The sequence below is a fragment of the Lucilia sericata genome, unplaced genomic scaffold (genome assembly GCF_015586225.1).
Source record: "Lucilia sericata isolate MDLA Ls3-8-SP2 unplaced genomic scaffold, ASM1558622v1 Contig000659F_arrow, whole genome shotgun sequence".
Taxonomy (NCBI): Eukaryota; Metazoa; Arthropoda; class Insecta; order Diptera; family Calliphoridae; genus Lucilia; species Lucilia sericata.
Genome location: NW_023994664.1, coordinates 22,501 through 46,260, shown reverse-complemented (window position 1 = coordinate 46,260; position 23,760 = coordinate 22,501). Strand labels below are relative to the sequence as shown.

General features: G+C 31.5%; 1 protein-coding gene across 3 annotated transcripts in view; it reads left to right on the top strand.

Annotated features, from left to right (window-relative positions):
• The window catches only part of LOC119607131 (dnaJ protein homolog 1), a 58,580-nt gene that overhangs the window by 14,101 nt on the left and 20,719 nt on the right, over positions 1-23,760 (top strand). The window contains exons 2-5 of one of the 3 annotated variants that reach the window (XM_037960917.1): positions 19,515-19,707; positions 19,774-20,106; positions 23,136-23,358; positions 23,427-23,760. The exon at positions 23,427-23,760 is cut by the window's right edge and continues 24 nt beyond it. In XM_037960917.1, the coding sequence (XP_037816845.1) occupies positions 19,881-20,106; positions 23,136-23,358; positions 23,427-23,760 (783 nt within the window). In that variant the 5' untranslated portion in view covers positions 19,515-19,707; positions 19,774-19,880. Of the gene's footprint in view, positions 1-19,509; positions 19,708-19,773; positions 20,107-23,135; positions 23,359-23,414 lie in introns of those variants that run through there. The other 2 variants (XM_037960915.1, XM_037960916.1) reach the window with 2 other exon arrangements.

Genomic DNA, 23,760 nt, shown 5'->3' with positions numbered 1-23,760 from the left:
AAGACTATAGCCTGGTAAAGACTGTAGACTAATCTATAGTAAAAACTGTAGACTAATCTGTAGTAAAGACTATAGTAAAGACTATAGACTAATCTATAGTAAAGATTATAGACTAATCTATAGTCAAGACTTCAGACTAACATATAGTCAAGACTGTAGAGTAATCTATAGTCAAGAATATAGAAAAATATATAGACAAGACTAAAAACTTTTTTATCTATAGTCTTAACTAATGAATAGTACATAGTCTTGGCTATAGATTGGTCTGTGTCCTGACTAGAGATTAATCTTGGCTAGAGATTAGTCTTGACTAGATAGTAGTCTTGACTAGAGATTTGTCTATAGCCTTGCCTATACAGTAGGCTGTAGTTTTGACTATAAATAAGTCTATATATTGACTATAGGTTAGTCTAAAGTCTTGGCTATAGATTAGTCTATAGCCTTGATCATAGATAAGTCTATATCTTGACTATAAATTTCCTTTTTTATAAAAAAAAATTTAGAAAATTCTGAAAGAGAATTAACATTTTTTGAAATATAATTTGAAATTACTGAACACCTTACTAAAATTGGATTCTAAAGCACAAATTTTTAAAATTTCTAAAATGCGAGTGGAAATGCTTTTGATCATTTATAAATAATTCATTGAACTTGATTTGTATCTAGTAGAAATGACATTCATTTGAATTTAAAAATTTGTATATTACATGTACAAATATGCCACAATATATGCGTCCGTCTATCATTCATCTACATATGTATCTATCTCTATTCATATCTATTCGTTCGTTCATCCGTCCGTCCATCTGTCTGTCCTTGTGTGAAATTGTCATTGTACAAAATAAATTATCAAACGAAATTACTTCATGGAAACATTGCGAAAAAAAACATTCAAATATAATTTTTTTTTGCATACGTACATATATTTTTATTTTTTAAATGTTTATTTTTTATGTGTTTAATTATTAAAAACAAATAATGTACATGCAAAAATACAATGTCAAATAGTCACACGCCCACAACATCTTATGCACCATTGCTATAAGAGACACTAGATAAATTGGATTTAAGAAAAAAATATGAAAATAATAACAAAAGAATATAAATATGTTTTATTAAAACAAATGGGAAGCTTTTAGTTGAGAAAGACATTAAATAAAGAGTTTTTTTTTTGGAAATTTTTTAAAAATTCTCAAAAAATTTTATAAATTGGATATTCTTCAAAAAATACTTTCGTACTTTTTGAATATCTAATTTTATAAAAAAATATTTTTAGTGAGGAAAAATTTTTTAAATTTTCTTTGGAGTAATGTATTCATGCTACAGAAATCATTGATACTCAAAATCAAATTATTAAGTATTAATTAACTGTCAAACAAAAATAGCATGTTGACACTTTGATTTATTATTTGCACCCAGATTTGAAATAAAGTTAGCAAAATTTAGCAAAAACAACCTTAAGTTTTCAATAAAACATTAAAAATACTGTAAAGATATTCCACAAATAAACTGCAACATCAAAAAGATAAAATATTTATAAATTTAAGCACTAATTGTAATTTGCTGTCTCATTTTTCAATTAAGTTTTCTTCTTTATAAATGAGGCTTTTAATTTGTAAGAGTTTTTTTTATATTTTAAAGAATTTGAATTTCTTCTTTACAAAAACAATAAAATGTTTATACACGATCGATAAACGCCTTAATGTCATTCATTAATTTAATGTTTTTTAAACAAATGCAAACAGCTGCATTTTCGCTTCGTTTCTTAACTAATTTTAATAATGATTTATAATCCTCATGTGAAGTTTCTTCCTTCTTTTAAATTTGAAAAAGTCTCATATAAATCAAATTATTTTTTTATATCTTAATCCTGTCCTAAATGACATTACTGAATTTAAGGCATTTTAAATGAACTTGAAAATTATTTAAATGTAATTTATAACTTTTAAATTCTTCCGTAAATGTGGAGTGGAAATTTTATAAATTCGGTCCTTTATAATACATATTTGAAATAATTATGAGAGAGTGATTTATTTCCAGTTCTAGTTCAGTTCAAGTTCAATTCTAGTTCAGTTCTAGTTCAATTCTAGTTCAGTTCTAGTTCAGTTCTAGTTCAGTTCTAGTTCAGTTCTAGTTCAGTTCTAGTTCAGTTCTAGTTCAGTTCTAGTTCAGTTCTAGTTCAGTTCTAGTTCAGTTCTAGTTCAGTTCTAGTTCAGTTCTAGTTCAGTTCTAGTTCAGTTCTAGTTCAGTTCTAGTTCAGTTTTAGTAGTTCAGTTGTAGTTCAGTTCTAGTTCAGTTTTAGTTCAGTTGTAGTTCAGTTGTAGTTCAGTTGTAGTTCAGTTGTAGTTCAGTTCTAGTTCAGTTGTAGTTCAGTTCTAGTTCAGTTCTAGTTCAGTTCTAGTTCAGTTCTAGTTCAGTTCTAGTTCTGTTCTAGTTCAGTTCTAGTTCAGTTTTAGTTCAGTTGTAGTTCAGTTCTAGTTCAGTTCTAGTTCAGTTCTAGTTTAGTTCTAGTTCAGTTTTAGTTCAGTTGTAGTTCAGTTCTAGTTCAGTTCTAGTTTAGTTCTAGTTCAGTTCTAGTTCAGTTTTAGTTCAGTTGTAGTTCAGTTCTAGTTCAGTTCTAGTTTAGTTCTAGTTCAGTTCTAGTTCAGTTCTAGTTCAGTTCTAGTTCAGTTCTAGTTCAGTTGTAGTTCAGTTCTAGTTCAGTTCTAGTTCAGTTTTAGTTCAGTTTTAGTTCAGTTGTAGTTCAGTTGTAGTTCAGTTCTAGTTCAGTTGTAGTTCAGTTCTAGTTCAGTTCTAGTTCAGTTCTAGTTCAGTTCTAGTTCTGTTCTAGTTCAGTTCTAGTTCAGTTTTAGTTTAGTTGTAGTTCAGTTCTAGTTCAGTTCTAGTTCAGTTCTAGTTTAGTTCTAGTTCAGTTCTAATTCAGCTCTAGTTCAGTTCTAGTTCAGTTCTAGTTCAGTTCTAGTTCAGTTTTAGATCAGTTTTAGTTCAGTTCTAGTTCAGCTCTAATTCAGAAAGATCTGTTAAATATCTGTAAAACCGTTTTAAATTTATGACACATGTTTTGAGGGAGGGTATATACGATGCGGTATAGCCGAGTATACTTCTACTTAATTGTTTTCATTTCATCGAATGGCTAAAATTGGATTAAGAATTTGTATGTTTACTTGACCACTAAACGATTATATAGATATTATAATTGCTGTAGATTCTTTTCGATATATATTTTTTTAATTTATATTAACAACAGATTGCTCAATCATATTTATTTAAGTGGTGGGTATAAAATATTTTCAAAACAATACGTTTTATGACAGCGGTGACAACTATAAAGGAAACTCTATAGATAGAATTCTTTAATATTTATGTATAAATCATGTTGGAAATTGAGTGAGTAGGCGTCGTAATAAAATCACCAATTAAAGCAATATTTTCTATAGTTTTTTTGTAACATAATTATAAAAATATAGTAGTAATAAATAAGAAAAAAATAAGAAAAAGTAAAAGTATGAAATCATAATGATAAAAAACAGACAAAAACAAAGTTTTTAATAAATAATTAAATAAAGAAATCAATTTTAATAGAAATCTTAAGATGTTGAAAAATAACTAAAATAATACAGAATTGCCACCTATTTATTATTTTTAAACAATTTAAAATTTGTATGGTAGCATTTTTTAAAATTTTAAATATTTTTTAAATATTGCTTTAATTAAATTCACACAAAACAATTGTGTATCGATTGAATTTCTTTTATGCTTTGAAAAATACATAAATGAAAACAATACAAATCCATAATATTCATTTTTGTTTTATTTTTAAAATTATGGAAATAAATATCTTTGTGATATGTATGACAAATAAAAAATTTAACGGAAATAAAGTTTAGTGAATGTATTAACCGGAAAAAAAATATTCGCAAAATATTTAAATTCCTAACATAATAAAAACAAGTAAGAAGCTAAAGTCGGGCGAGCACGCCATATAATACCCTATACCAGTTATGAAAATAAAATGTGACTTAGTGTTCATAATGAAGCATTTAGGTTGAATTGTACATTGTCTCAGATATACTTTAGCCATTTTTGTTGAATAAAATAGTGGACATTTAAGTCATATTTCGAAGGGGGCTTTGAACAGGGGCTAGGATCAAATGAGGCCCTATCATAAAAAAAATTCATCAGGGTCATGAAGGCAAGTATAGAACTTGGTTTTGCAGATTTTTGTCGAGATACGAGTATATTGAACATAATTATGAACTTAAAAGCCCTATTCGGGGGGTTCAGTTGTATGGGGGCTAGGTCAAGTATTGGACCGATGTTACCCATTTTCAATAGGATTCGTCTCTAGTACTATAGATCATGTGTAAAAATTCATTGAATTATCTTCAAAAATGCGAGTTTACATGGACGGACGGACATAGTTAATTCGACTCAGAAAATTATTCTAAGCCGATTTGTATACTTTAAGGTGGGTATAGGACGAATATTATTGTGCGTTACAAACATCAGCACAAACCTAATATATCCTCCCCACTAAAGTGGTGTAGGGTATAAATATAAACCGTATGGACAAGATGAGTGTACTATTTTATTTTAAAATATACAAACATATTTTTCTGCGCATATTCTTTTGAAACAATTGATTAATATTCCAGTGAAAATAAAAATATTAAAAAAAGAGAATTTCATAATATTTACCAAAATCATAGAGAATTTTTGGCAGACATGATGCATAATAAAAAATATACAAAATACTTTAAAATTTCTATATCGATTACTATGGCATTTGATAGCAATAGTTCAGTTCTAGTTCTGTTCTAGTTCAGTTCTAGTTCAGTTCTAGTTCAGTTCTAGTTCAGTTCTAGTTCAGTTCTAGTTCAGTTCTAGTTCTGTTCTAGTTCTGTTTTAGTTCTATTCTAGTTCTGTTCTAGTTCTTCTAGTTCTGTTCTAGTTCTGTTCTAGTTCTGTTCTAGTTCTGTTCTAGTTCTGTTCTAGTTCTGTTCTAGTTCTGTTCTAGTTCTGTTCTAGTTCTGTTCTAGTTCTGTTCTAGTTCTGTTCTAGTTCTGTTCTAGTTCTGTTCTAGTTCTGTTCTAGTTCTGTTCTAGTTCTGTTCTAGTTATGTTCTAGTTCTGTTCTAGTTTTGTTTTAGTTCTGTTTAGTTCTGTTCTAGTTCTAGTTCTGTTCTGTTCTAGCTCTGTTCTAGTTCTGTTCTAGTTCTGTTCTAGTTCTGTTCTAGTTCTGTTCTAGTTCTGTTCTAGTTCTGTTCTAGTTCTAGTTTCTAGTTCTGTTCTACTTCTGCTCTAGTTCTGTTCTAGTTCTGTTCTAGTTCTGTTCTAGCTCTGTTCTGTTCTAGTTCTGTTCTAGTTCTGTCTAGTTCTGTTCTAGTTCTGTTCTAGTTCTGTTCTAGTTCTGTTCTAGTTCTGTTCTAGTTCTGTTCTAGTTCTGTTCTAGTTCTGTTCTAGTTCTGTTCTAGTTCTGTCTAGTTCTGTTCTAGTTCTGTTCTAGTTCTGTTCTAGTTCTATTCTAGTTCTGTTCTAGTTCTGTTCTAGTTCTGTTCTAGTTCTGTTCTAGTTCTGTTCTAGTTCTGTTTCTAGTTCTGTTCTAGTTCTGTTCTAGTTCTGTTCTAGTTCTGTTCTAGTTCTGTTCTAGTTCTGTTCTAGTTCTGTTCTAGTTCTGTTCTAGTTCTGTTCTAGTTCTGTTCTAGTTCTGTTCTAGTTCTGTTCTAGTTCTGTTCTAGTTCTGTTCTAGTTCTGTTCTAGTTCTGTTCTAGTTCTGTTCTAGTTCTGTTCTAGTTCTGTTCTAGTTCTGTTCTAGTTCTGTTCTAGTTCTGTTCTAGTTCTGTTCTAGTTCTGTTCTAGTTCTGTTCTAGTTCTGTTCTAGTTCTGTTCTAGTTCTGTTCTAGTTCTGTTCTAGTTCTGTTCTAGTTCTGTTCTAGTTCTGTTCTAGTTCTGTTCTAGTTCTGTTCTAGTTCTGTTCTAGTTCTGTTCTAGTTCTGTTCTAGTTCTGTTCTAGTTCTGTTCTAGTTCTGTTCTAGTTCTGTTCTAGTTCTGTTCTAGTTCTGTTCTAGTTCTGTTCTAGTTCTGTTCTAGTTCTGTTCTAGTTCTGTTCTGTTCTAGTTCTGTTCTAGTTCTGTTCTAGTTCTGTTCTAGGTTCTGTTCTAGTTCTGTTCTAGTTCTGTTCTAGTTCTGTTCTAGTTCTGTTCTAGTTCTGTTCTAGTTCTGTTCTAGTTCTGTTCTAGTTCTGTTCTAGTTCTGTTCTAGTTCTGTTCTAGTTCGTTCTAGTTCTGTTCTAGTTCTGTTCTAGTTCTGTTCTAGTTCTGTTCTAGTTCTGTTCTAGTTCTGTTCTAGTTCTGTTCTAGTTCTGTTCTAGTTCTGTTCTAGTTTCTGTTCTAGTTCTGTTCTAGTTCTGTTCTAGTTCTGTTCTAGTTCTGTTCTAGTTCTGTTCTTAGTTCTGTTCTAGTTCTGTTCTAGTTCTGTTCTAGTTCTGTTCTAGTTCTGTTCTAGTTCTGTTCTAGTTCTGTTCTAGTTCTGTTCTAGTTCTGTTCTAGTTCTGTTCTAGTTCTGTTCTAGTTCTGTTCTAGTTCTGTTCTAGTTTCTGTTCTAGTTCTGTTCTAGTTCTGTTCTAGTTCTGTTCTAGTTCTGTTCTAGTTCTGTTCTAGTTCTGTTCTAGTTCTGTTCTAGTTCTGTTCTAGTTCTGTTCTAGTTCTGTTCTAGTTCTGTTCTAGTTCTGTTCTAGTTCTGTTCTAGTTCTGTTCTAGTTCTGTTCTAGTTCTGTTCTAGTTCTGTTCTAGTTCTGTTCTAGTTCTGTTCTAGTTCTGTTCTAGTTCTGTTCTAGTTCTGTTCTAGTTCTGTTCTAGTTCTGTTCTAGTTCTGTTCTAGTTCTGTTCTAGTTCTGTTTTAGTTCTGTTTTAGTTCTGTTCTAGTTCTAGTTCTGTTCTGTTCTAGCTCTGTTCTAGTTCTGTTCTAGTTCTGTTCTAGTTCTGTTCTAGTTCTGTTCTAGTTCTGTTCTAGTTCTGTTCTAGTTCTGTTCTAGTTCTGTTCTAGTTCTAGTTCTGTTCTAGTTCTGTTCTACTGTTGCTTCTGTCTAGTTCTAGTTCTAGTTCTGTTCTAGTTCTGTTCTAGTTCTGTTCTAGTTCTGTTCTAGTTCTGTTCTAGTTCTGTTCTAGTTCTGTTCTAGTTTCTAGTTCTGTTCTAGTTCTGTTCTAGTTCTGTTCTAGTTCTGTTCTAGTTCTGTTCTAGTTCTGTTCTAGTTCTGTTCTAGTTCTGTTCCAGTTCTGTTCTAGTTCTGTTCTAGTTCTGTTCTAGCTCTGTTCTAGTTCTGTTCTAGTTCTGTTCTAGTTCTGTTCTACTTCTGCTCTAGATTTGGGACAGTAACGGAAATAAAAATGGGGATGGGAAAAAATATTAATGACATTCTGATTTTTTGGAAATATTAAAAAAAGTTATATAAAACTCTTTAAACCCGAATCCAGTTTTTGTTATAATATAATTGGTCTATAAGAAAAATACAATAATTAAACTCCTTTTATAAATTTGCAATTATTTTACAACCGCAAATAATATTTTTATTCCAAAAAATAACAAACATGTGCAAAATAAGAATCGAGGTCATCACCAAACCGTTGCTAATCGGCTTATATAATAAAATGGATTTATTATGAATTTAATCATTGATTATTGTTTTTTTTTTAACAATGCCAGTTAAACATCTTAAATTTGCAACCTGAGAAACAATATTTACAAAACTCATAATGATGGGTGGATACAAAATCGACACCATCGACTTAAATTTAACACTCTCTATATTTGTTTTATATTAAAATGTTAATATGAAGACAAATAAAACAAAAAATTATTAAATAACATTTAACATAAATTTACATATAAATTTGTTTTTTTTTTCAATAAAAATTTTCTCAATGAATTTGGCAAAAACAATTCCATTAAAAAAAATCATATAAAATAATTTTTAACGTAAAAACATTTATAATATTATAAACAAACAAAATTTGTGAAAGTAATTGAGGAATAAAATTTGGAAAATTAATTAATTTATCATAATATAATTTGCAACTAATAATTGAGATTTTATATTTATTAAATTATTATTTTTAAATATAAAATTGTATTGGATGTGTTATTCAGTTTAATCTCTAATTTTAGAGCTAAAATGTTTCATTTATTTGCATTTAGTCAAATTGTTTAAGGAAGGAAATTAAAAATTTTAAATAAACAAAAAAGTTAATTTGATTTTTTTTTTTCAAGTTCATTGATATTGCAGAGGTCATGCATGCGATTTTATTATTTAATTTAACTTGTAATATTTAAACATATTCTGGTCTTTTCTTTATTTTAATCGTATGTCTAAATATTTTCTCACTTCCATTGGAATTTGTGTAGGCTTATTTTTTCGTTTTTTTATTTAATTATTTTTAAACTATTTTCGAAAAAAAAACTAATACACATTCACTTTTGTAAAAATATTTTTGGTTTTGATTAGTCATTTTAGCCCAATTGTGCAAAAGAGCTAAATAAAATAACATCATAACTCAATATAAATAATGTTTTGTTAGGTGTGATGCCCTCCATCGAAAGTGTTTATATTATAAGTTAATCATTCCGTGAGTAGCTTTATACAGCATTGCCAAACGTGGGGAAAATTCCATTTTTTCAGTTCAGTTCTAGTTCAGTTCTAGTTTAGTTCTAGTTCAGTTCTAGTTCAGTAGTTCTAGTTCAGTTCTAGTTCAGTTCTAGTTCAGTTCTAGTTCAGTTCTAGTTCAGTTCTAGTTCAGTTCTAGTTCAGTTCTAGTTCAGTTTCTAGTTCAGTTCTAGTTCAGTTCTAGTTCAGTTCTAGTTCAGTTCTAGTTCAGTTCTAGTTCCGTTCTAGTTCAGTTTCTAGTTCAGTTCTAGTCAGTTCTAGTTCAGTTCTAGTTCAGTTCTAGTTCAGTTCTAGTTCAGTTCTAGGTCAGTTCTAGTTCAGTTCTAGTTCAGTTCTAGTTCAGTTCTAGTTCAGTTCTAGTTCAGTTCTAGTTCAGTTCTAGTTCAGTTCTAGTTCAGTTCTAGTTCAGTTCTAGTTCAGTTCTAGTTCAGTTCTAGTTCAGTTCTAGTTCAGTTCTAGTTCAGTTCTAGTTCAGTTCTAGTTCAGTTCTAGTTCAGTTCTAGTTCAGTTCTAGTTCAGTTCTAGTTCGGGTCTAGTTCAGTTCTAGTTCAGTTCTAGTTCAGTTCTAGTTCAGTTCTAGTTCTAGTTTAGTCTAGTTCAGTTCTAGTTCAGTTCTAGTTCAGTTCTAGTCATTCTAGTTCAGTTCTAGTTCAGTTCTAGTTTCAGTTCTAGTTTCAGTTCTAGTTCAGTTCTAGTTCAGTTCTAGTTCAGTTCTAGTTTCAGTTCTAGTTCAGTATCGTTCAGTTCATAGTTCTAGTTCTATTCAGTTCTAGTTCAGTTCTAGTTCAGTTCTAGTTCAGTTCTAGTTCAGTTCTAGTTTCAGTTCTAGTTCAGTTCTAGTTCAGTTCTAGTTCAGTTCTAGTTCGGTTCTAGTTCAGTTCTAGTTCAGGTTCTAGTTCAGTTCTAGTTCAGTTCTATGTTCAGTTCTAGTTCAGTTCTAGTCAGTTCTAGTTCAGTTCTAGTTCAGTTCTAGTCAGTTCTAGTTCAGTTCTAGTTCAGTTCTAGTTCAGTTCTAGTTCATTCTAGTTCAGTTCTAGTTCAGTTCTAGTTCAGTTCTAGTTCAGTTCTAGTTTCATTTCTAGTTCAGTTCTAGTTCAGTTCTAGTTCAGTTCTAGTTCAGGTTCTAGTTCAGTTCTAGTTCAGTTCTAGTTCAGTTCTAGTTCAGTTCTAGTTCAGTTCTAGTTCAGTTCTAGTTCAGTTCTAGTTCTAGTTCAGTTCTAGTTCAGTTCTAGTTCAGTTCTAGTTCAGTTCTAGTTCAGTTCTAGTTCAGTTCTAGTTCAGTTCTAGTTCAGTTCTAGTTCAGTTCTAGTTCAGTTCTAGTTCAGTTCTAGTTCAGTTCTAGTTCAGTTCTAGTTTAGTTCTAGTTCAGTTCTAGTTCAGTTCTAGTTCAGTTCTAGTTCAGTTCTAGTTCAGTTCTAGTTCAGTTCTAGTTCAGTTCTAGTTCAGTTTAGTTCAGTTCTAGTTCAGTTCTAGTTCAGTTCTAGTTCAGTTCTAGTTCAGTTCTAGTTCAGTTCTAGTTCAGTTCTAGTTCAGTTCTAGTTCAGTTCTAGTTCAGTTCTAGTTCAGTTCTAGTTCAGTTCTAGTTCAGTTCTAGTTCAGTTCTAGTTCAGTTCTAGTTCAGTTCTAGTTCAGTTCTAGTCAGTTCTAGTTCAGTTTCTAGTTCAGTTCTAGTTCAGTTCTAGTTCAGTTCTAGTTCAGTTCTAGTTCAGTTCTAGTTCAGTTCTAGTTCAGTTCTAGTTCAGTTCTAGTTCAGTTCTAGTTCAGTTCTAGTTCAGTTCTAGTTCAGTTCTAGTTCAGTTCTAGTTCAGTTCCAGTTCCAGTTCAGTTCTAGTTCAGTTCTAGTTCAGTTCTAGTTCAGTTCTAGTTCAGTTCTAGTTCAGTTCTAGTTCAGTTCTAGTTCAGTTCTAGTTCAGTTCTAGTAATTCTCTGTCAGTTGGCGTACATTAAGGTGGACGTTTCAAACAGCAGCACAAACGATGGTGTCATAGGGTATAACGACATTAAAACCTAACATAAATACAAATGAAAACTTAATTTTTATATTTTTATTAAGCAATATGTATAAAAAGTAAATTTCTTGTTTGTTTTCAAGTTTTTGTCTTTTAATTTAGACTTTTCTACCAAAAAATTTCAACTGCTATGCTGATGTAAAGATATTAATTACAATGATTAATTTACATGTTAAAAATGCTAAAAAAGATGACCGGAAAAGAAAATTGTTAAACAAAAGTTCAAAAAAAGTGTAAGAGTTGAAAGTAAGGGTAAAATCATTATTATCCTTAGACATAATTTGGTCATTATTTTAATGAACAAGTTTAACAAACATCTTTCTTAACCTACAAAATTTTGGGAGGTGTGTAAAGTTTATTAGTGATGTTGTATTGATTTAAAGTTTATGGTCAAATTTTGAAATATATTTAAAAAATTATATTTTAATTTTATTTACCAATCTGTTTAAGCCGTTTTGCTTAAACAGAACAGAGAATTTTGTGGAAATTGAATCCACGACCCCTAGACTAATAGAACAACCTTAACAGATAATTTTTTTTAATCTAAGCTACATAGCTTTCTTTTTAAGGTTATATGTAGACTCTCCGGAAATATATTTGTATGTGAAACTCTAAACTTAGTTAGTTTGGGTTCGACTTACAGACGATTTGTCTTCTGAATACAACAAACCTAAATTTTAAACATTATTCAAAATATTTATTTCCCTTCTCTCTATCTCTCTTTCTTCAAATTACTTCTCAAGTACTCATTTACAATTCGCTTTAGACAACAACTTGTTTAATTTCTTCCATTTTTGCCCACATAATTACGAAGTTATTAGCTGACCCAATTAATTAGGGGAACATGATGAAAGACAAAAAGCAACAAATACAAAAAAATGCTCAACCCAAATTAAATTCTTCAAAGAAAAATGAATATGTTCGTTTTGCCTGGTCATTATTATCTAGTTAGAAAGAAGATATTTTTGTTTAATTTTTATTAATATTTTCATAAATTAGCCAGGCAATTTATTTTGGAAATTTTGTATGAAGAAAAAAGTGTGAATAAAATTTAAAAGCAGAGGAAAGCAAAAAAAGAAACAAACTATAAAATGTATTTTTAACTGACAGTTATGGGTTAAGGTCATTGTGTTAAAATGTGTTTTTTGTCGTTGGCTTCTTTGTTTTTTTCTAAATTATTAATGTTTAATATTAAATTTTGATAAATTTCTATTGCTGCTGGTGAGTGACAATATAATGAAGATTTTAAAAAATCAATTATATATTAACGTTTTTTAGGGGAGATAGATACATTGCCAGCGCTTTATACTATAGAAGGTATTGAAGGTTTTCTTATAACATAAGACTTAGCCGAATTAACCACCTATTATATATCAATAGATAGGAAATTGAGTACATTGAATCATAGATGACTCGATTTCAAGAGAGAATTATAGACATCTGCCGTCCCCAGAACCACTTCCATAAGACCTGTTGTACTTCCCTGGTTATAGTACCTAAAATTCCTAACATGATTCAGTTTTTAACCCAACATTATTCACCATTACTTTAATTTTAGTTTAACATTAATTATTTCCTTATATCTTTACAAAATTTACTCTTTATTCATGCGTAGTACCAAATGTAAACGTTTTATTTTATTTTCCCATTTCGTTTTCATCATTAAATAACTTTTTATGAACCACATAAATTGTTTCATTAACTCAGGTGTAGTTTTTTACTAAACAAAAAAAAAATATATATATTTCATGCTTTTAATTCTATATAAGTACAACTTTTGTAGGTGTGTTCACCACTAAATAAATAAATATTAAGGGGAAAAAATGTACTTGTGCTCAAGTAAAAAAAAAATAAATAAAAATAATAATAAAAACTTATTACTTTCCGTATATCATAAATTGATAAATTTTAAATGCGTAATTATTTAATTGTGAACTTACAGCAACATGCGTGTGTTTATCAGAAAATCTGACAATTTTTATTTATCAGTTTTACAACATTTTACTTGAAGTGGAATGCACACTGTGCACTTAGTTAGGCGTTGAATGTGTGGAAGTATTTGCCGTTGCAGGTTCAATTTTGTAAAACAATCGTGTTTGCTGTTAACCTATAAACGTAATTCAATTACAAGTGTCCTAAAAATGTTTATAATCTATAGTCTAGTCTACCGTCTAGCCTCTAGTCCAGTCCATAGCATTGTCTATGGTCTAGTCTATAGACTAGTCTTTGGTCTAGTCTATAGTCTAGTCTATAGTGTTGTCTATGGTCTAGTCTATAGTCTAATCTATAGTCTAGTTTATAGTCTAGTTTATAGTCTAATTTATAGTCTAATTTATAGTCTAGTTTATAGTCTAGTTTATTGTCTAGTTTATAGTTTAGTTTACAGTCTAGTTTATAGTCTAGTCTATAGTCTAGTCTATAGTCTAGTCTATAGTCTAGTCTATAGTCTAGTCTATAGTCTAGTCTATAGTCTAGTCTATAGTCTAGTCTATAGTCTAGTCTATAGTCTAGTCTAGTCTATAGTCTAGTCTAGTCTATAGTCTAGTCTAGTCTATAGTCTAGTCTATAGTCTAGTCTATAGTCTAGTCTATAGTCTAGTCTATAGTCTAGTCTAGTCTAGTCTAGTCTATAGTCTAGTCTATAGTCTAGTCATAGTCTAGTCTAGTCTATAGTCTAGTCTATAGTCTAGTCTATAGTCTAGTCTATAGTCTAGTCTATAGTCTAGTCTATAGTCTAGTCTATAGTCTAGTCTATAGTCTAGTCTAGTCTATAGTCTAGTCTATAGTCTAGTCTATAGTCTAGTCTATAGTCTAGTCTATAGTCTAGTCTATAGTCTAGTCTATAGTCTAGTCTATAGTCTAGTCTATAGTCTAGTCTATAGTCTAGTCTATAGTCTAGTCTATAGTCTAGTCTATAGTCTAGTCTATAGTCTAGTCTATAGTCTAGTCTATAGTCTAGTCTATAGTCTAGTCATAGTCTAGTCTATAGTCTAGTCTATAGTCTAGTCTATAGTCTAGTCTATAGTCTAGTCTATAGTCTAGTCTATAGTCTAGTCTATAGTCTAGTCTATAGTCTAGTCTATAGTCTAGTCTATAGTCTAGTCTATAGTCTAGTCTATAGTCTAGTCTATAGTCTAGTCTATAGTCTAGTCTATAGTCTAGTCTATAGTCTAGTCTATAGTCTAGTCTAGTCTAGAGTCTAGTCTACTAGTCTATAGTCTAGTCTATAGTCTAGTCTATAGTCTAGTCTATAGTCTAGTCTATAGTCTAGTCTATAGTCTAGTCTATAGTCTAGTCTATAGTCTAGTCTATAGTCTAGTCTATAGTCTAGTCTATAGTCTAGTCTATAGTCTAGTCTATAGTCTAGTCTTAGTCTATAGTCTAGTCTATAGTCTAGTCTATAGTCTTGTCTATAGTCTAGTCTATAGTCTAGTCTATAGTCTAGTCTATAGTCTAGTCTATAGTCTAGTCTATAGTCTAGTCTGTAGTCTAGTCTATAGTCTAGTCTATAGTCTAGTCTATAGTCTAGTCTATAGTCTAGTCTATAGTCTAGTCTATAGTCTAGTCTATAGTCTAGTCTATAGTCTAGTCTATAGTCTAGTCTATAGTCTAGTCTATAGTCTAGTCTATAGTCTTGTCTAGTCTAGTCTAGTCTATAGTCTAGTCTATAGTCTAGTCTATAGTCTAGTCTATAGTCTAGTCTATAGTCTAGTCTATAGTCTAGTCTAGTTAGTCTATAGTCTAGTCTATAGTCTAGTCTATAGTCTTGTCTATAGTCTAGTCTATAGTCTAGTCTATAGTCTAGTCTATAGTCTAGTCTATAGTCTAGTCTAGTCTAGTCTATAGTCTAGTCTATAGTCTAGTCTATAGTCTGGTATACAGTCTAGTCTATAGTTTAGTCTATAGTTTAGTCTATAGTTTAGTCTATAGTCTAGTCTATAGTATAGTCTATAGCCTAGTCTGTAGTCTAGTCTATAGTCTATTCTACAGTCCAGTATATAAATTATCATTATGTGCCGTTTAGGGTTAACATATTTTCATATGATTACTAAAGCTACCACATGCCCATCGTATCGACCCAAAGAGAGAATGAGCCAATAAATCTGAATGAAAATAAAAGTGTTTATTTGAATATGCAACACCGAATGAATGGATGGATGATACGCGAGCAGCATGAATTTGACAGAGCAACTACAGATACAAAAAATCTTTATTTAATTAAGTAGCAGTGATCTCATTAAATGATAAAAAAAAATTGTTTAAAAAATAAAAAAAGAACTACGCGACAGCATAACAACACAACAACGAAAACAAAAAAAAATTTAAGAAAAGCTGTTAACCCTTTACAAATGAATATGTACATATTTATATAGACCAGACTCCTACAAAAGCGTTGGGTTTAAGAGAATGACAGTATTCAATATTATTTTGGTAGACACTCAGGCAAATAAATAAATTAAAGTGAAAAAGTTTTAATTAAATAAAAATTTTCTTTTGAAAAGTTTTACTTCTGAAATACATATGTTTTACTTGTGACAATTGACAGAAAATGTCAAAAAGATTATAATCTTTAAGTAATTGTTTCGAATTGAAAGATAGAATTTTATTTAAGTGTAGACAAGACATATATATATGTATGTATGTTTACGTATGTGCATATGTATTCAATGATTTACTCTGTGAATAAAAAATTACATTTAATTGTTTATTCTAAATATTTATTTTGTTATAATATTGGAATATTTAAAGTTGATTTATAATAATGTGGTTTAAAAAACACAGTGCTACAAAGTATACAATAAATACCACAAAAATGTAATTATTATTCTTGACAGATGATCTTATTCATAACAATCCAATGACACACTCTGTTGGTCCAATCCGCAGTTATTTGGTGTTTGCTTCTTTGGTCGCTGTAGCATGGTGTCATTTGATATTATAAATTTGCATTTGTTAAACTATTTTAATCCCTTTTATATTATTATTTACCCAGCCCCCATTTTTTTGCAAAAAGTCTTTGGCTTATTTGTCTATGGTGCATGGCTTTATGATAAATAAGTAATTAATTAAATCTACACGTATTCGAGTACTTGACATTAATCATTATTATAATGGCATATTGTCAATTCGTGACATCTGACAAATATTATGAAAATTTGTGTAAACATTTCTATATAAATACAAAAAAATCCAAACAGCAATAAAAGGTTAAAATTCATAAAAAAACTATATACAACTTATTTTTGCAATAATTAAATTATAAAAGTTTGAGCAATATTGTCAAACTAGTAAAATAACAAAGTTGGAGTTACGTAGGAGCTGTGTGAAGTTGTCGGCACCAAGAACTAAGGGAACAAAGATTAAAAATGTAAACATAAATTCTGCAACATTCAGTCCTAATTCTGTTCTGATTCTGTTCTAGTTCAGTTCTAGTTCAATTTTAGTTCAGCTCTAGTTCAATTCTAGTTCAGCTCTCCTTTAGTCATAAATCAGTTCTAGTTCAGTTCTAGTTCAATTCTAGTTCAATTCTAGCTCAATTCTAGTTCAGTTTTACTTCAGTTCTACTTCAGTTCTACTTCAGTTCTACTTCAATTCCAGTTCAGTTATAGTTCAGTTCTAGTTTAGTTATAGTTCAGTTCTACTTGAGTTCTACTTGAGTTCTAGTCTGTCTGCTTCAGTTCTAGTTCAGTTCTAGTTCAGTTCTAGTTCAGTTCTAGTTCAGTTCTAGTTCAGTTCTAGTTCAGTTCTAGTTCAGTTCTAGTTCAGTTCTAGTTCAGTTCTAGTTCAGTTCTAGTTCAGTTCTAGTTCAGTTCTAGTTCGTTAGTTCAGTTCTAGCTCAGTTCTAGTTCAGTTCTAGTCAGTTCTAGTTCAGTTCTAGTTCAGTTCTAGTTCAGTTCTAGTTCAGTTCTAGTTCAGTTCTAGTTCAGTTCTAGTTCAGTTCTAGTTCAGTTCAGTTCTAGTTCAGTTCTAGTTCAGTTCTATTCAGTTCTAGTCAGTTCAGTTCTAGTTCAGTTCTAGTTCAGTTCTAGATCAGTTCTAGTTTAGTTCTAGTTCAGTTCTAGTTCAGTTCTAGTTCAGTTCTAGTTCAAGTTCTAGTTCAGTTCTAGTTCAGTTCTAGTTCAGTTCTAGTTAAGTTCTAGTTCAGTTCTAGTTCAGTTCTAGTTCAGTTCTAGTTCAGTTCTAGTTCTAGTTCAGTATCTAGTTCAGTTTCTAGTTCAGTTCTAGTCAGTTCTAGTTCAGTTCTAGTTCAGTTCTAGTTCAGTTCTAGTTCAGTTCTAGTTCAGTTCTAGTTCAGTTCTAGTTCAGTTCTAGTCAGTTCTAGTTCAGTTCTAGTTCGTTCTAGTTCAGTTCTAGTTCAGTTCTAGTTTCAGTTCTAGTTCAGTTCTAGTTCAGTTCTAGTTCAGTCTAAGTTCAGTTCTAGTTCAGTTCTAGTTCAGTTCTAGTTCAGTTCTAGTTCAGTTCTAGTTCAGTTCTAGTCAGTTCTAGTCTCAGTTCTAGTTCAGTTCTAGTCAGTTCTAGTTCAGTTCTAGTCAGTTCTAGTTCAGTTCTAGTCAGTTCTAGTTCAGTTCTAGTTCAGTTCTAAGTTCAGTTCTAGTTCAGTTCTAGTTCAGTCTAGTTCAGTTCTAGTTCAGTTCTAGTTCCAGTATCTCAGTCTAGTTCAGTTCTAGTTCAGTTCTAGTTCAGTTCTAGTTCAGTTCTAGTTCAGTTCTAGTTCAGTTCTAGTTCAGTACTAGTTCAGTTCAGTTCAGTTCTAGTTCAGTTCTAGTTCAGTTCTAGTTCAGTTCTAGTTCAGTTCTAGTTCAGTTCTAGTTCAGTTCTAGTTCAGTTCTAGTTCAGTTCTAGTTCAGTTCTAGTTCAGTTCTAGTTCAGTTCTAGTTCAGTTCTAGTTCAGTTCTAGTTCAGTTCTAGTTCAGTTCTAGTTCAGTTCTAGTTCAGTTCTAGTTCAGTTCTAGTTCAGTTCTAGTTCAGTTCTAGTTCAGTTCTAGTTCAGTTCTAGTTCAGTTCTAGTTCAGTTCTAGTTCAGTTCTAGTTCAGTTCTAGTTCAGTTCTAGTTCAGTTCTAGTTCAGTTCTAGTTCAGTTCTAGTTCAGTTCTAGTTCAGTTCTAGTTCAGTTCTAGTTCAGTTCTAGTTCAGTTCTAGTTCAGTTCTAGTTCAGTTCTAGTTCAGTTCTAGTTCAGTTCTAGTTCAGTTCTAGTTCAGTTCTAGTTCAGTTCTAGTTCAGTTCTAGTTCAGTTCTAGTTTCAGTTCTAGTTCAGTTCTAGTTCAGTTCTAGTTCAGTTCTAGTTCAGTTCTAGTTCAGTTCTAGTTCAGTTCTAGTTCAGTTCTAGTTCAGTTCTAGTTCAGTTCTAGTTCAGTTCTAGTTCAGTTCTAGTTCAGTTCTAGTTCAGTTCTAGTTCAGTTTCTAGTTCAGTTCTAGTTCAGTTCTAGTTCAGTTCTAGTTCAGTTCTAGTTCAGTTCTAGTTCAGTTCTAGTTCAGTTCTAGTTCAGTTCTAGTTCAGTTCTAGTTCAGTTCTAGTTCAGTCTAGTTCAGTTCTAGTTCAGTTCTAGTTCAGTTCTAGTTCAGTTCTAGTTCAGTTCTAGTTCAGTTCTAGTTCAGTTCTAGTTTCAGTTCTAGTTCAGTTCTAGTTCAGTTTAGTTCAGTTCTAGTTCAGTTCTAGTTCAGTTCTAGTTCAGTTCTAGTTCAGTTCTAGTTCAGTTCTAGTTCAGTTCTAGTTCAGTTCTAGTTCAGTTCTAGTTCAGTTCTAGTTCAGTTCTAGTTCAGTTCTAGTTCAGTTCTAGTTCAGTTCTAGTTCAGTTCTAGTTCAGTTCTAGTTCAGTTCTAGTTCAGTTCTAGTTGAGTTCTAGTTCAGTTCTAGTTCAGTTCTAGTTCAGTTCTAGTTCAGTTCTAGTTCTAGTTCAGTTCTAGTTACGTTCTAGATCAGTTATTTTCCTAGTGAAAATCTAAGGCCATAAGTGCGTATGTTATTAATTGTTATCAATACATCAACTTGATTAATTGTTTTTGTTAGTTAAACAAATTTTTAAACCTGCTATTTTATATAACAAATTTAAATATCCCAAAATTATTTTATTAAAATATGCATATTTTTAAATAATATGAAATGCAGGAAAAAAATAATGAACTAGAAAACGTCAGCAAAACATTTATTGTCAAAAAAATATTTTTGTTTTTCGTTGTTATAATTTTTTTTTATGAAATACATAAGAATTATATATAGTTTTCTTAGTACTTGGCGTGGGTTGTCTAGAGCAGTATATAATATATAAATCTATATTTTCGACAAAAAAACAAAAATTATAATGATGAACGTCACTGTATCATTGTGGCAACAAATTTTCATTATAACAAGTCTTAGGCATTGAAAATGCTTTCAATCTTAAAAGAAGAGCAAAAAAGAAAGAAGAAAACATTTTCAATGCACCATTAAAATAATTAAACGAACTATGACGTTGTTGGTGAGATTCTTCGAACACTTAATATATTTGTTTATTTATTGTTTAATTGATTAGCTATTTGTTAAAAAAAGATTTATAAATATAATACATATATGAGTCATTTAAGGGGGATATATTTTAGAGACATTGATGGTAGAAAAGGACTTGATTAACAGATATTTAAGGAAAAATAAAGGAAATTTGGCCTTTTTTAAGTTGAGCATTCTTCTTAAAAAGTCAACTCTATATTTAAAATTAAATTCGAAAATCTCTTTCTATTTTGTATATAATTGTCAAATAGAAATTTATTTTTTTGTTTTGAAATATTTTAAGCAAAATATTATTTATTTTTTTTAAGTGACCTTAAAAATTAGTTAAATATTTATTTCCTTATTGTTTAATTTTAGTAAAGACTGCTGAATTAAAATAAAAATTCTACAAATCCTCAATTTAAATTAAAAGACCTTGTCAAATGTTGGTTACAAAAAGATGCTTTTATTGCTGGACAATACAACATTGAATAATATTAAGGAATCAACAGTTTAAACTAGAGGAAACGGAAATAAAAATCACAAAATTAATTACAATTTAATTTAAGAAAATTGGTGAGTTTTTTTAACATATTAAATATAATTTAAAATCTAACTTGTTTTATTTTCTCTTAATTAAAGTTTTAAGTATTACTTGGAACCACCTGGATAAATAAATATTAGCCCACCCCCCGCATCGTCCATTACATTTTTAGTTACATATACAGAAATTCACACACACATACAGAATGGCTAAGGATTTTTATAAAACATTGGGTATACCGAAAACTGCCACCGATGAAGAAATCAAAAAGGCCTATAGAAAACTGGCGTTACGTTATCATCCCGATAAGAATAAAGCCGCCAATGCTGAAGAGAAATTCAAAGAGGTCGCTGAGGCTTACGAAGTGTTATCGGATAAAAATAAAAGGGAATTATATGATAAATATGGCGAAGATGGTTTGAAAAATGGAGGTGAGTATGGAATAGAACTGATCTAGAACTGAACTAGAAGTAAACTGGCACTGAACTAGAACTGAACTAGAACTGAACTAGAACTGAACTAGAACTGAACTAGAACTGAACTAGAACTGAACTAGAACTGAACTAGAACTGAACTAGAACTGAACTAGAACTGAACTAGAACTGAACTAGAACTAGAACTAGAACTGAACTAGAACTGAACTAGAACTGAACTAGAACTGAACTGGAACAGAACTAGAACTGAACTAGAACTGAACTAGAACTGAACTAGAACTGAACTAGAACTGAACTAGAACTGAACTAGAACTGAACTAGAACTGAACTAGAACTGAACTAGAACTGAACTAGAACTGAACTAGAACTGAACTAGAACTGAACTAGAACTGAACTAGAACTGAACTAGAACTGAACTAGAACTGAACTAGAACTGAACTAGAACTGAACTAGAACTGAACTAGAACTGAACTAGAACTGAACTAGAACTGAACTAGAACTGAACTAGAACTGAACTAGAACTAGAACTGAACTAGAACTGAACTAGAACTGAACTAGAACTGAACTAGAACTGAACTAGAACTGAACTAGAACTGAACTAGAACTGAACTAGAACTGAACTAGAACTGAACTAGAACTGAACTAGAACTGAACTAGAACTGAACTAGAACTGAACTAGAACTGAACTAGAACTGAACTAGAACTGAACTAGAACTGAACTAGAACTGAACTAGAACTGAACTAGAACTGAACTAGAACTGAACTAGAACTGAACTAGAACTGAACTAGAACTGAACTAGAACTGAACTAGAACTGAACTAGAACTGAACTGAACTGAACTAGAACTGAACTAGAACTGAACTAGAACTGAACTAGAACTGAACTAGAACTGAACTAGAACTGAACTAGAACTGAACTAGAACTGAACTAGAACTGAACTAGAACTGAACTAGAACTGAACTAGAACTGAACTAGAACTGAACTAGAACTGAACTAGAACTGAACTAGAACTGAACTAGAACTGAACTAGAACTGAACTAGAACTGAACTAGAACTGAACTAGAACTGAACTAGAACTGAACTAGAACTGAACTAGAACTGAACTAGAACTGAACTAGAACTGAACTAGAACTGAACTAGAACTGAACTAGAACTGAACTAGAACTGAACTAGAACTGAACTAGAACTGAACTAGAACTGAACTAGAACTGAACTAGAACTGAACTAGAACTGAACTAGAACTGAACTAGAACTGAACTAGAACTGAACTAGAACTGAACTAGAACTGAACTAGAACTGAACTAGAACTGAACTAGAACTGAACTAGAACTGAACTAGAACTGAACTAGAACTGAACTAGAACTGAACTAGAACTGAACTAGAACTGAACTAGAACTGAACTAGAACTGAACTAGAACTGAACTAGAACTGAACTAGAACTGAACTAGAACTGAACTAGAACTGAACTAGAACTGAACTAGAACTGAACTAGAACTGAACTAGAACTGAACTAGAACTGAACTAGAACTGAACTAGAACTGAACTAGAACTGAACTAGAACTGAACTAGAACTGAACTAGAACTGAACTAGAACTGAACTAGAACTGAACTAGAACTGAACTAGAACTGAACTAGAACCTGAACTAGAACTGAACTAGAAGAACTGAACTAGAACTGAACTAGAACTGAACTAGAACTGAACTAGAACTGAACTAGAACTGAACTAGAACTGAACTAGAACTGAACTAGAACTGAACTAGAACTGAACTAGAACTGAACTAGAACTGAACTAGAAATGAACTAGAACTGAACTAGAACTGAACTAGAATAGACTGAACTAGAACTGAACTAGAACTGAACTAGAACTGAACTAGAACTGAACTAGAACTGAACTAGAACTGAACTAAACTGAACTAGAACTGAACTAGAACTGAACTAGAAAACTGAAACTAGAACTGAACTAGAACTGAACTAGAACTGAACTAGAACTGAACTAGAACTGAACTAGAACTGAACTAGAACTGAACTAGAACTGAACTAGAACTGAACAGAACTGAACTAGAACTGAACTAGAACTAACTAGAACTGAACTAGAACTGACTAGAACTGAACTAGAACTGAACTAGAACTGAACTAGAACTGAACTAGAACTGAACTAGAACTGAACTAGAACTGAACTAGAACTGAACTAGAACTGAACTAGAACTGAACTAGAACTGAACTAGAACTGAACTAGAACTGAACTAGAACTGACTAGAAGTGAACTAGAACTGAACTAGAACTGAACTAGAACTGAACTAGAACTGAACTAGAACTGAACTAGAACTGAACTAGAACTGAACTAGAACTGAACTAGAACTGAACTAGAACTGAACTAGAACTGAACTAGAACTGAACTAGAACTGAACTAGAATTGAACTAGAACTGAACTAGAACTGAACAAAACTAGAACTGAACTAGAACTGAACTAGAACTGTACTAGAACTGAACTAGAACTGAACTAGAACTGAACTAGAACTGAACTAGAACTGAACTAGAACTGAACTAGAACTGAACTAGAACTGAACTAGAACTGAACTAGAACTGAACTAGAACTGAACTAGAACTGAACTAGAACTGAACTAGAACTGAACTAGAACTGAACTAGAACTGAACTAGAACTGAACTAGAACTGAACTAGAACTGAACTAGAACTGAACTAGAACTGTACTAGAACTGAACTAGAACTGAACTAGAACTGAACTAGAACTGAACTAGAACTGAACTAGAACTGAACTAGAACTGAACTAGAACTGAACTAGAACTGAACTAGAACTGAACTAGAACTGAACTAGAACTGAACTAGAACTGAACTAGAACTGAACTAGAACTGAACTAGAACTGAACTAGAACTGAAGTAGAACTGAACTAGAACTAGAACTAGAACTGACTAGAGCTGAATTAGAACTGAACTAGAGGTAGATTAGTTCATATATACGTCCTCGAATTACAATTCTCAACCACTCAACTTTTTTTTCGCTCTACAGGCAGAAGTAACGGCACAGGTTCAAACAATACATTTACATATCAGTTCCACGGTGATCCCCGGGCCACTTTCGCACAGTTCTTCGGTTCTAGCAATCCATTCGCTTCATTCTTCGATGATAATCTCTTCGATAAGAATGTATTCGATTTGGATACGGAACATGATTTCTTTTCATCTCCTTTCGGTGGTTTGGGTTCACGTCACGGTCTCGGTGGTGCGTTCAGGTAAGTTGTATATGAAAAATGATATATTCTGCTGATGCTTAAATAATCCAGAGAAGGCCCTCATTTAGATCACATTCATTCAACGTACACACACCCTTCAAAAAGGAGAAACAACAGGATCCACCGGTGGAACATGATCTGTACGTGACATTGGAGGAAATCTATCATGGCTGTGTTAAAAAAATGAAAATCTCAAGGCGTGTCCAACAGCCAGATGGTACGTCAAAGAAGGAGGATAAATACGTGAGCATATCGATAAAGCCAGGCTGGAAATCGGGCACAAAAGTGACCTTCCAGAAGGAGGGCGATCAATCGCCTGGCAAAATACCAGCCGATATTGTGTTCATCATAAGAGATAAACCACATGCCATGTTTAAACGTGAGGGAAGCGATTTAAGATAT